General features: G+C 39.4%; 1 protein-coding gene across 4 annotated transcripts in view; it reads right to left on the reverse strand.

Annotated features, from left to right (window-relative positions):
* CUNH8orf34 (chromosome unknown C8orf34 homolog) overlaps positions 1 to 13,049 on the reverse strand; it is a 383,946-nt gene that overhangs the window by 251,140 nt on the left and 119,757 nt on the right. For all 4 annotated transcript variants that reach the window (XM_040741439.1, XM_040741438.1, XM_005066755.4 and 1 more), the window contains one exon: positions 9,206 to 9,234. In XM_040741439.1, coding sequence (XP_040597373.1) covers positions 9,206 to 9,234 — 29 coding nt within the window. The remainder of the gene's footprint in view (positions 1 to 9,205; positions 9,235 to 13,049) is intronic.

A 13,049-nucleotide genomic window follows, 5' to 3' on the forward strand; every position in this document is an offset into this window, starting at 1 on the left:
GAGAACAGTTATACTAGAGAATTAACAGCACAGCTGAAAGCTCTAGAACACAAAGACGCAACCCCCCCCCCCAGGAGGAGTAGACGCCAGGAAATAATCAAATTGAGGGCTGAAATCAATAAAGTAGAAACAAAGAAAACAATACAAAGAATCAATAAAACAAAGAGGTGGTTCTTCAAGAAAATCAACAAGATAAAGAAACTTTTATCCAAACTAACCAAAAAACATAGAGAGAACATTCAAATTAACAAAATCAGAAATAAAAAGGGGTCATAACAATGGACACTGAGGAAATCCAGGGAAATATCAGGTCATACTTTGAAAGCCTGTATTCTATAAAATTGGAAAATTTAAAGGAAATGGACAATTTTCTGGATGGATATCACTTACCAAAATTAAATCAAGAACAGATAAGCAATTTAAACTGATCTGTAACCCCTAATGAAATAGAAGCAGTCATCAAAAGTCTCCCAACCATAAAAAGTTCAGGACCAGATGGTTTCAGTGCAGAACTCTACCAGAAATACTCCTCAAAGTGTTCCACACAATAGAAGCAGAAGGTTAATTGCCAAACTATTTTTAAAAGGCTATAATCACCTTGGTACACAAGCCATACAAAGACACAACTAAGAAAGAAAACTATAGACAAATATCCCTCCTGAACATTGAATCAAAAGTACTCAATAAAATACTAGCAAATTGGTTCCAAGAACACGTGGGAAAAATCATCCACCATTATCAATTAGGCTCCATCCCAGGGAAGCAGGGATGGTTCAACATAGGAAAATCTATCAATGTAATCCACCGTATAAACAAAAACCACATGAACATCTCACTAGATGCTGAAAAAGCCTTTGACAAAATCCATCAACCCTTCATGATAAACAATGATCCTGGAGAGGTATAGCAGAAGCATACCTACATACAGACTATAAATGGGCTGAGAAAGAAATCAGAGAAACATCACCTTTTACAATAGCCACAAACAACATAAAATATCTTGGGGTAACTCTAACCAAACATGTGAAAGACATGTATGACAATAACTTTTAATCTTTACAGAAAGAAATAAAAGAAGATAGCAGAAAATGGAAAGATCTCCCATGCTCTTAGATAGGCAGGATCAACACAATAAAAATGGCAATCTTACCAAAAGGAATCTACAGATTCGATGAAGTCCCCATCAAAATCCCAGCACAATTCTTCACAGATATTGAAAGAACATTACTCAACTTTGCATGAAGAAATAAAAACCCCAGAATAGCCAAAACAACCCTGGAGGTATAGCAGTTGTGGGGTGTATGACTTATTACTTGGGTACTGGATTCTAAAACCTTGTCCTCATGATTATAAAATCAAATACTCTACACTGCTGAGCCATTGCTTCAGTCCCTAGTCTCTGATATCAGAACTCCCTGTTCTTATAGATATACTTAAGCTTTGCTTGTAACTTAAATATAAACTTTTTCCTTGAAAATTGTTTTCTTATCTTATTTTTACAATACACGGTTTTAAGGATAAAAGATGGGCAAGAACCATACTAGGAAACATGTAACAAAATATATCTCATTCTTTCCCCTAATATTATTATAGTTACCTGCTAAAAATCAAACATACACCAGCACAGCACACAAAACAGTTCTATGTTTTTATCCCCCTACTGCCCCTCATATCATACAAAACAATACATGAGAGATTCTGGAACATGAAACAGAAGCAGGACAAAGGATCATAGCAATTTATTTAGTTATTAAAGGTTTGTTTACTTTTTTATAATAATTTTTATTTAACTTTTTACACATGTTACTCCCAGTTCCCTCTCCTTCTCCTCCTCCCCTGGCTCCCTAAACCCCCCAGCCCCCCACCCCACTCCATTCCCCACTCTGCTTCCCAGGGAGGGTAAGGCCTTCTATGAGGGATTTTCAGAGTCTGCCATATCATCCCGGGCAGAGCTTAGGTCCTTTCCCATGTGTCTAGGCTGATAGAGCATCCCTCCATGTGGAGTGGGCTCCCAGAGTCCATTTGTATGCCAGGGATAAAACTGATCTACTCTCCAAGGTCCCATAGATTTCTGAGGCCTCTGCTCTGACACCCACATTCAGGGGGTCTGGGTCAGTCCCATTCTGGCCTCATCACAGTCTGGGGTCCATGAGCTCCTTCTTGTTTAGGTCCATTGCCTCTGTGGGTTTTGCCAGCCAGGTTTTGATTCCTTTGCTCATCACTTACCTTACATGTTTGTATGAATACCTGTGTGTGTGTGTGTGTGTGTGTGTGTGTGTGTGTGTGTGCATGCGTGCCAAGTTTATGCCATGTGTGTGCCTGGTGGCTATAGAGGTCAGAAGAGGGCATGAGATACCCCAGAGTTACAGGCAGTGATGAGCCATTAGTTGAGGGACGAGGAGCTCAACCCTGATCTGCAAGATCAGTCTATACTCACAAATGCTGAGCAATCTCTCTTTCTCTGGGTCATAACAATTAAAGTTTGCCCACTATACCAGAACATCTAGAAAACTCTCTGAATAGTGACAAATGAAGCCACAAAAGTCTAAATTTGCTTCCTGGGGAAGAATCAGCAGAAAGCAGAAAGCATCTGCAGAAGAGGTGGCCTTATTTCTCAGGTAATATCTCCCTCTTACACTGCACATTTTGTACAGCAGCCACCCAGTGGCCTCTAGTGCACTCTGTCAGTGACAGTGCCGGATTCCCATTATCCACTTAGTCAGTATGAAATAATTAGCTTTTTAAGAAGGCATGATGATACAATAGGTAAAAATGTGGTTTTGGAGTTAAATGATATTCAAATCTGAACTTTCAAATACATTTTCCTATTTGTGAATCTTTTCAAGTAGACAAGCTGTTAACTGTGTGTATGACAGGTATCACCAGAGCACTCTCAAGGCTATTGCAAGTGTGAAAGTTTGTACTTTAAGGAGTTAACACAGTGGCCATCTCACTACATACTTTTAAAAATTTTTACTGAGTATGACTGTATTGTGGGTATGCACTTTGGAGTACAGGTGTCCACGGAGGTCAGAGACTTTGGACCCTGGTATGAATGCTGGGGACTAAACTCTGCTGATCTGGAAGAGCAATAAAGCTTATCTATCTATCTATCTATCTATCTATCTATCTATCTATCTATCTATCTATCTGTCTGTCTGTTTGTTCTCTTACCATTAAGTTATCTCTCCAGGCCTATCTATACCAGAATGCATACATATTTAATTTCCCCCATTAAAACATTATTCATGGGGACACCATGTGTGCTGGTTAGTAGTTTGTTTTTGCCAGCTTGTTATTAGGAAGGGTCCTCTGGGAAGAAGGGACATGAATTGATAAAATGCCCCCATCAGATTGGCCTGTGAGGAAATCTGTGGAACATTTTCTTGGTTGATGCTTAGTGTCACAGTGGTGCCACCCAGGGGAAGTGGTCCTGAGCTGTGTAAGAAAGTGAGCTGAACAAGAGGAGCAAGCCAGTAAGCAGGGTTTCTCCATGGCCTCTGCATCAGTTCCTGCCTCCAGATTCCCATCCTGTCTTCTCTCAGTGATGGGCTGGTACCACTCCACAAAAACAAATGAGAATAATTAGTACCATGAAATAGATGAAATAAAACATCTTGGTTTTGAGAAGAGTGGCAAAATGTTGCAAAATGTGAACTTTAAATATCATAAATAACTGTTTGATAAGCTGTGGTTAGCTGTATATCCAGTAATTCTTTACCAAATGCTTAGTTAATCTAAGTCTACAAAGGAGAGCACTAAGAGGAACAGGTTTCTACTAATAAAATGATTACTAATTGAGTGATTACTTTGCCCCAGGCAATGCTGGGAGCCACTGGCTGAGTCCACTGCACAGGCGGCCAACATGGACTCCTGGAGAGACTGCCTGCAGGTTTGAATTCTAGTTTCCTTTCTTGGTGTGGAATCAAAGGAGAGAAAACTCACAATAGCCCAAAACTGCATCTCTTACACTGATAAGAATCCAGATCCAAAGCGTGACATAATTGCTAAGAATGATAACTCCAGAAGAAAAGTGCCCTGCTCTGTGCCCCATTCCTGCTTTGTGCCCCACCCCTGCTCTGTACCCCACCCTACTCTGTGCCTCACCCCTGCTCGGCGTCCCACCCTTGCTGTGTTCAGCTCCTGCTTTGTGCCTCTCCCCTATTCTGTGCCCCACCCTTGCTGTGTCCCACCGCTATACAGCTGTGCTCCACGCCCGCTCGTTGTAGAGTCTTCTATCTTCTAGGTATGCAACCTCTAGTAAGTTCATTCATTTCTCCTCATGTCCATTCTCACCTACCATTGATGGGCAGCATCTCAGTTCACAGTTAAAGAATGCTAAACGGGATGATGCAGGCAGACAGCTGAGAATCTCCTTGGTGTACACCGAGTGAGCCAGTGAAATGGCATAATGTATGTGAAGTGCTTGACCAACATCTAGCATACAGCTGGCACTCAAGAGGACATTACCACATATTATGTTAATCATCATGATTATGAATCTATTTAAATATTCATGGCTGAGGGATTAAAGTCCAGCAGTAGCTCTGATGACTATTCTGAAAGTCCTTTTCCTGAGTGAGAGCAGCGGGCAGGCCTGTCCTCTGCTTTGCTGTTAAGACAGAGCTCCAGGGGACATTTTCTGACTGTGTTTCCTGGCGCATCTGGGTCTGTAGATGTTTTTCTGAAAAATACTGTGGAAGTGATGATCTCACAATGGAAAGGCCAGTCTTTAAATTTATAATAATAGTGCAGGACACAAAGCCTTGACCACATTTGTGGCACTGCTCAAATGTGTTGAATACATTCATATTATGCTGCCCATCTCTATGCAATCTAAGTATGTGAAGAGGTTTTTTCCACACTGTCAGACAAAGTCTGTACTCATCCAACAACTCTTCATCTTCCCAAACCTAGTCCTTGTTGACTGCCATTGTACCTGTTTCTACAAATGGGCCTGCTCAGTCCCACACAGGGGAAGCCATACAGTGCTTGTCTTCTGTGACTGGCTTATTTCACTTAGCACAGGTGCCTCAAAGTGCATTCCTGCTATACATGTCACAATGTGTCATTCTTCTGGGGGCTGACTGATATGCCACTGTGTGTATATACTTCCCCATCAGGAGCACTTGCTTGCTCTTATGTCCTGGTGAGCAGCACCACTGGGAACAGGATTTAGATGTTTATTTATAGGCGGGGTTTCTTTAGCACATGACATCTTAATCCCCAACCACTAGTAGAGCAAAATATCTTAAACCAGGTAATTTGCAAATAATAGAAATGTATTTCTCAACACTCTAGAGGCTAGATCTCTAAGATCAAGGTTCCCAAAGTCTCTGAGAAAGTTGCACATTCCATTGTGTGATAGTGAGTTGTACTGCAATGTCACAGGCAAAAGGTGATGAGTACCTTGTCCTTGAGTGGGAGAGGACAAAGGAAGGGCCAAGCAGGCTCCAGAAACCCTTCATCAGGGAACTAAAGGCAGTGACTGGCAACTCATGACCCAGGCACTTAAAAACTTACTACTATGAGGTTTAATACTTTGGGTATTAAGTTTCAATATGAAATTTGAAAGGACATAAACGTTAAAACCACAGCATATGGCAAGCTTATTTTTAATTACTTGAAGAACTGCCAAACTCCTTTCCATAGTGGCTGTTTTGTTTTAAATTCCCAACCAAACTCTGGCATATGGTAATTTTGCTTTTAATTACTTAAGGAGCTGCATACTGTCTTCCATAGTTCTCTGTGATATTCGCACTAACAATGATGTACAAGGACCCACATTCTTCTCTGCGTCTGTACCAACACGCAACACGTGCTATCTTGTGTTTATTTGTTATCTGTAGTAGCTGTACCACCGATGTTTTGTGTGGCAGTGGCGCTCTGTGGCTTTGCTTTTGGGTTTTCCAGTGATTATCAATGTTCTGCATCTATTCATATCACTTGCCTGCTTTTAACCCAGTCTTTGCTTTATATTATTGGGCTTCTGGGATTGTTCATGCATGCTGGAGGTTTCCATTGTCCACTGGTATGATTTCTTAAGTTTTCGCTCTTCCCACAAGCAGCCTTTTCACCCATGTGACTATATTCTTTGTTATACAGAGTGTAAGGTTATTTTTGAGAATATTATTTAATGCATGATATGACAAAGGAGATGGGAGATAATCTCTTAGGTTGGGACTGCCTGGTATCCACTGGAATCCTTCCTACCCAAAGCCCTTAACTTCAGTCTTCTCATGTTCTTTTTGTCATGTAATATAATGTGCTCATAAGTTAGAAGGGTTAGGAGCTAGTCATAGAGGAGTCATTATCCTGCCCCCACAGCCACTCACCAGCTAGTGAGTAGAGTATGATGGAATTCACATCATTCTTTCATTTTCAGGAAAAATTATAGTTCTCAGAATTCACGAACTCTAAAAGTCACAGAGACAATGAGTAAAATAAAATGACAGCACAGTAAGACCAAGTAGCACAGAGCACAGCGATTGGCTGTCCAGTGCCAGATTGTCAGCCCTAAAGACACACACAAGAAACATACACACTGAAGAGGTTATATTTAGGAATATATATGTATGTGAATATATATTATATACATATATATATTCTTACACAATACATACATGCATGAAATAACAATTAGAGAAATAAAAGAGGCCACGAATTTGAGAGTGGGGAGGGATATAAGGGAAGGCTTTGAGGAGGAGCGGGAAAGGAGAAATGATTATATTACACATCCTGCCCCTAAAGAAGGAACTACTCAAGACAAACAAATAAAAACAAACAAACAAAAAAAGTCTTGTATCTTGTATCCTTTTATTTACAGTTGCCTGGGACTTTTTGGTCAGGGAAACCAGGATTATGAGCCTTACGGCCACAAGGCGGCACTGTGGGACAGGCGCTCCACTCAGTGATGCCTCACTTGACTGGCAGAGAGAACTGTCTTCATGGAAACCCTGGGATCCTTCGCCACCCTTAAATATCAAATATGAATGGCACCAGCTTTTTGTTCACGAACAAAAATATTTTTCCAAAAAGGGAAGTTGCTTATGACAATTGTTGGTGCCTCTTCCTCAGTTGAAGCGAACATAATAAGTTTCCACGAAGTTTTCAGAGACGGATTACGTAAAATGACAAAAAATAAGCAGTGTCGTGCAGATGTGTGAACTGCACCCCTCCCCCACGCCCACCCCAGAAATGAGAAGACAGTGTGGGGAAGGCCGCTGACTACATGTAAAGGCAGCTCTAGCCAAAGCCATTTCAGTAAAAGCTAAGGTTCTTGGTCCCAGTAGAAAATGCACAGCAATGTCACTGTCACTCAGAGCACAGGAAGAGGAGAGGTGGAGCAAAGCCAGTGAAAGCCCCGTACATACTTAGTTGAGGTGGTCAGGATTTTGTAGTGCATATGGGGAAAAAAAAACAAAAGCAAAAACCAAGAATCTGGAAGGATGGACCAAAGTAGTTTTGTACTTAAAATGAAGATAGATCACAGAGACAAGAGATGAAAATACTGTTTTGCAAATTGTAGGTTTCATGCTTCAGAAAATCGAGGAATGAGGGATGCAGAGAAAACCAAATATGATGAGTCAAGCTGGGAGACCACACCTGGCTCTCACTCCATTTGCTGTTCTATAGAACCAAGACCTAGTCTGGCAGAGTTACCCCAGGTAGCAATTTCACTAGGTCTAAAACACAGTTACAGTTACTGAAAAAAAAAACTATATCTAAGAATATGTCTAAGATTTTTTTGTGAGTAAGGCAGGCATAATAAAATGAAAAATATTAATATTTGAGACACTTCTTTCTAGTACAACCAGTGCCATTTTTAGTATACTTTGCTATTTTTAAACATCAGGATTTATATGGTCTAAATCTGTGCAATGCATTATCAGCGATGGCTCTTTCCATGTCTCCCATTTCTAACCAAATTTCTCATGCAATTTTCTTCCATCCAAAGAAGACTGCAATGTATTAAATGAAGACACAGATATGAAAATCTGGCATTTCAGCTATTCTCAGTAAAAAGGAGGTTTCCTCAATAATATTTTATTTTGGAAAACAAAATATTTTTCATTGATATGTTATTTTTTGCCAATGAAACAACTTCAGTTAGTACTATTTAAAATAATAAACACACAACATTTTATCAGTTTTAATATCTCACATGGCAGATATTACCAGATGGAATGTGTGTGAAGTAAAGGTTCAGTGACATCTGTAACACTGAGAAGCTGTAAAGGGATCCTGAGACTAAAGGAAGCTGAGAGCTTTAATCCAGATAAGTTCCAAATGTGTTGTTTTGAAGGAGAACTGCCCTGCGAGCATCAGCTGTAAGAACATGTTTAACAGACTGATCAAGATGAATACACCCACAGAGAATTCTTGACAATAGCTGCACCTGAACATTTGCTTTCTCCAGTTTTCTCAGTCACTGCAGTTCAAGTAGAAGCCTAACTCTAAGACTCAGGAATCTCTTCCTGGTGTCTGTGACTACTACAACCACTCCAGGAATAGTTTTATAGGTATTACTGCTGAAATATGCTTTCAATATATGTACTCCCACTCATACTGCTTTCACCAACCTGACAACTGTCAATACAGTTCTGCCCATCACATTCTCTTGGCATCTTTGAGAGTTAAATCAATCAACAATCATTAATGAGGAAGGGCAGGGGTAGAAGATGTCAAGTTCCTTCAGTATAATTATCAACATTCTCTCCATCATCACCATTATCACTATGGTTAGTAACATCACCACCTCCATCACCATCACCATCACCATGACCACAATCTCTCATTACCAACATCATCAACACCACCATCACCATGGTTACCACCATCATTGCCACCACCAATATAATCAACATCATCACAATTATTGTCATCAACATTGCAACCATCATTACCATTATCATTACCATCATAATCGTCATCATTATCCAAATATGGCCAAATACTAATACTATGAATAGTACTACTAGGTTTTCATTTATATATAATGATTTGGTGATTCTATTTAGTCTAAGCAAATTTTTAGATGATAAATATTTATTATAGTATTTCTCATAATGTATTATCAAAGTATTAAAATATTAACACTAAATAAACTATATTGGAGCATGCTTTATATTTCAGAAAAGATAATTTAGATGTGGATTCAAACATAAGTTCTGTGTCTGGTCATTAGGTATAGAGCTCAGCTTACCTTATCAAGTTCATCTGAAATCGCAATACCTGGGATTCAAAGAGATTTACAAGACAATTTTAGAATCAATCTTTAATAAATTCATGCTACAAATAAAAAAATTCTAGTCATAAATCTAGTGCATTTCCTACTCAATTTTGTTCATTTCCATTGGCTCTTTAAAATACTAAGATATGTCCTTTCTACTTATGAAAGCAAATTAAGAATGAAAGTCAAGGATGACAGCCAGGACCAGCTAAGGTATCACATATAAAAGAAGGAGAGTGCAAACAAGCACATATCTCATGAAGGTCCTCAGAGTCACAGCCAACTTGCAAGACAATCATGGAGATGCCTGTCAGCTCCCTCCACCTTTTTTGTCTTAAATGATGTTTTTGTGTGTGTTTGTCATTTCCAGTAATTTCTTGGTAGGGTCTTTCCTAAATTCTAGAGCTCATTGCTGAAACATCTCTTCACTGAGCATAAGTCCTTTCAACTAACTCACATCAATATGTTTCTGTATAGATCATTTCCTGCTGCTATTTCAAACTCGCCCTTCCTGGTTTTGTTGTTTATTTATATTTGCCCTTTTTTTCATGCTATGATAGCGTCCCGTGTTAGGGTTAGGAAGAGTCTACTCGCCTGGACACTGGAGTAGATGTGGCCACCCCCCAGGTTTGGGACAGACAGCAGAAATAAGCTGGTGTCAAGTCTGAGGAGAAAGGATCAGGAGGCAAGAAAAGTCTAGAAGTCTAAAGTGCAAGGGAACAGATTGTCGGGATGGGATGTGAAGCTCAAGTTCAGTAGAGCCTGAAGGACAAGCCAGAAGCAACTGAGCCACCCAGGGAAGCAGAAAGAGTCCTCAGAGACAAAACACGAGTTAGAGAGTCAGAGTACCCAGCTTTTCCTCCTACAGAGACACAGAATGACCTGCAGAAGGTGTACACGGTGCTCCATCCGTTCCCAAAGAACCTACACTAGCCCAGCAAGTCAATCACACACAAGGCAGAACAGCAACTACTTCATCTCAGTCATTGGCACTATTAATTCTTTTGTAGATAAGACTGATAAGGCAGCATATCTAAGACTGCATTCCTCATGGCATATTCTGTGACATCCTTTGGATAAAAAATTATTGGTGAGGATCGGGAGATAGATTCATTGATAAAATGTTTGCCACACTAGTATGAAGACCTGATTGAAACTTCAGCACCTATGGAAAAAGCTAGATTGCACAGCTGTACTCAAAGTAATTGGAAAGATGAGTGAGGAGGATACTGGGGCTTGCTGGTCAGTCATTCTAGCCCACCAAATTGATGAGATCCAAATTCAATGAGAGACCTTATTTCAAAAACCAAGCAGAAAATCATGCAGAAAAGCATCTGATGTTGACTTCAGCCTCCAAAAACATGGGAATACACACACACACACACACACACACACACACACACACACACACACACACACAGAGAGAGAGAGAGAGAGAGATACACACACATAAACACACACATACACACAATATTGGTTATTAATAATTTATTTGTTGGAGCTGAAGCTACGGCTTATCAATGAAGAAGACAAGCTGCTTTTGCATAGAACTGAGTTTGGTCCCCAGCATCCACATGCTGGTTTACAACCATCTGTGATTTTATTTCCAGAGGATGAGCTGTCTCTTCCAGCCTCTGTGGGCACTAGGCACACCACACATGGATACTTGCATGGAAAACTTTATTCATGATCATAAAATAAAATAATTTGTCACTGCACTAAAAGACAGTCTAGCTACTTGTTTAGTGATACGGGTGATGACTCCAGCATAACACTGATTCTACAACACTGTACAGTGAAGGAGAAAAATCTATGGGAGCTGGTGTACCACAGTGAAGAATGTGTCGTCACCAGGAGGAGATGATAGATCAGACATCTCACAGCTTTCTGGGCAATTATAAATATTTATATAGGTCTAAAATATATAACACCTTAGTGAATGCTTAGTGTTTAAAGATACATAGTGTTACAAATGGTTACGGTAAATAATTCAAATTTTATGCAAATGAATGAACTCTGGGCATTTCACATGAACAGTATTATGGTCTACAACACATTTATAACCATTCCAGATTATAAAAGTTTTACATTTAATACAATTCTAGAGAAACATCCCTTTCCCACATGTATTCAAGATGAAGACTGAACACTTTAAACATAAATATTTAAAAGAATAAGTCCATATATGAGAAAGGGTAGACAGATGCTACAAAGTAAAATTCTCATTCAGAGTCACAACTCTTAGCTATCTGGAGTTAAACCACCTGTAGTTCAATTGCTTGGGATTTCTCAGTCTCTTGAGTTTTTCGACTTGCTGCTCAGATGCCTTGAACCTGAAGAAATAGATTTCTGATCCAATTTTTAGAAAGCTATTAGTTAATCTGTGAACTTCTTCAACACCTCAGATCTGTGAACCCATTATTCATAAAAATAACAGCAGTGCATCATTTACCTAGCTTATCTAAAATACAGACAATTACTACTGACAAGTCAGTTTAAAACACATTCCTATCATAGGGTGAGGGATGCTCTAGTGTTGTAGTGATGACTAGCACTGGGAGCTGCTTCCCAGGCTTGAGAAATGTTCATCAGTGGAGAAGAAAGGTAAGACAGATTTCAGTTGAAAAAGCAATGAGACTTGTCCTAAACTCAGAAAACTTGCTTGACAAACACACCTCATTTAACTATTACCAGTGTTTAGTCTGATGACCATTCTTAATGGAAATATAGATTATCTTATAGTCTTCACATGTACTTATTTTTATTACTAGTAAGTATAATTCTATTAGATATAATTCACTTGACTTTCTGTTTTCATTATCAAAACGCCTAGGGAATTTCTCGTTTAATTTTTAATCAAAGCTTACACTGATTAAACATAGTTGTATGAATTTCAATGAAACACTTTTCAGTGGAAGCAGGAAGCACTAGCCTTGATGGTGAACGGTCAGAAATTTTTCCCAGGGTCTAGAAGAATGCCCACAGCTCTTCTCTAAGAAGGGGTTGTAACTTCTGGGCTTTTCATCAGCCATTTAAAGCTCACAGAGACTGAGGATCAGCATTAAACCAAATTGCACAGGTTTGATACCTACAAATATGGGCTCATATTTAGAATTAATGAATTTAGAGCACTTAATGTGATAGATAACCAAAAAGCAGACACATGGAAAAGATACCACATGCATCACCTGGGAAACACTCTTGAACATTTTTCAGTTAAAGCCTCTTTAGACAGGTAACTTTTAGGGCAGAGAATTCCTGCTCCCTTGCTTGCTTGGTTTTGTTTCTGTGTTTTGAGACAGGGTCTTATATTGTAGCTGAGGCTGGCCTTGAACTTACAGCAATTCCGCCTGAGCCTTCTGTGTACTGCAGTTGCAGACATGTGCCACCACACCCAGCAGAACAGCGGGCGGGATTCATTTTTGATTGGTTAATCTTGTAATAGACTAAATTATAAAGATTTTTGCTTTATGAACTGTTTATAAAATTATACAATATATCTATCTGGTGTTGGATAATGCATACAAGAAAAAGATAGAAATACACATGTTATATATACATTATCTCTGAATATATGTGTCTCCATTGTACATTTTGGTAGCATTATAAATAGTATATAGTTGGAAGCTCTCTCTAAATCTCTCTCTCTGTCTCTCTCTCTCTCTGTCTCTCTCTCTCTGTCTCTCTCTGTCTCTCTCTCTCTCTCACACACACACCTAAAGGAAACCAAACCAAACCAAAGTGACACCCAACTTCACTTCAAACAACATTCCTTATGTTCTACTAACTGCTACCTTCTCTCAGATCTTCTCTTTTT

This window comes from Mesocricetus auratus, unplaced genomic scaffold, assembly GCF_017639785.1.
Source record: "Mesocricetus auratus isolate SY011 unplaced genomic scaffold, BCM_Maur_2.0 Super-Scaffold_6730, whole genome shotgun sequence".
Lineage (NCBI taxonomy): Eukaryota > Metazoa > Chordata > Mammalia > Rodentia > Cricetidae > Mesocricetus > Mesocricetus auratus.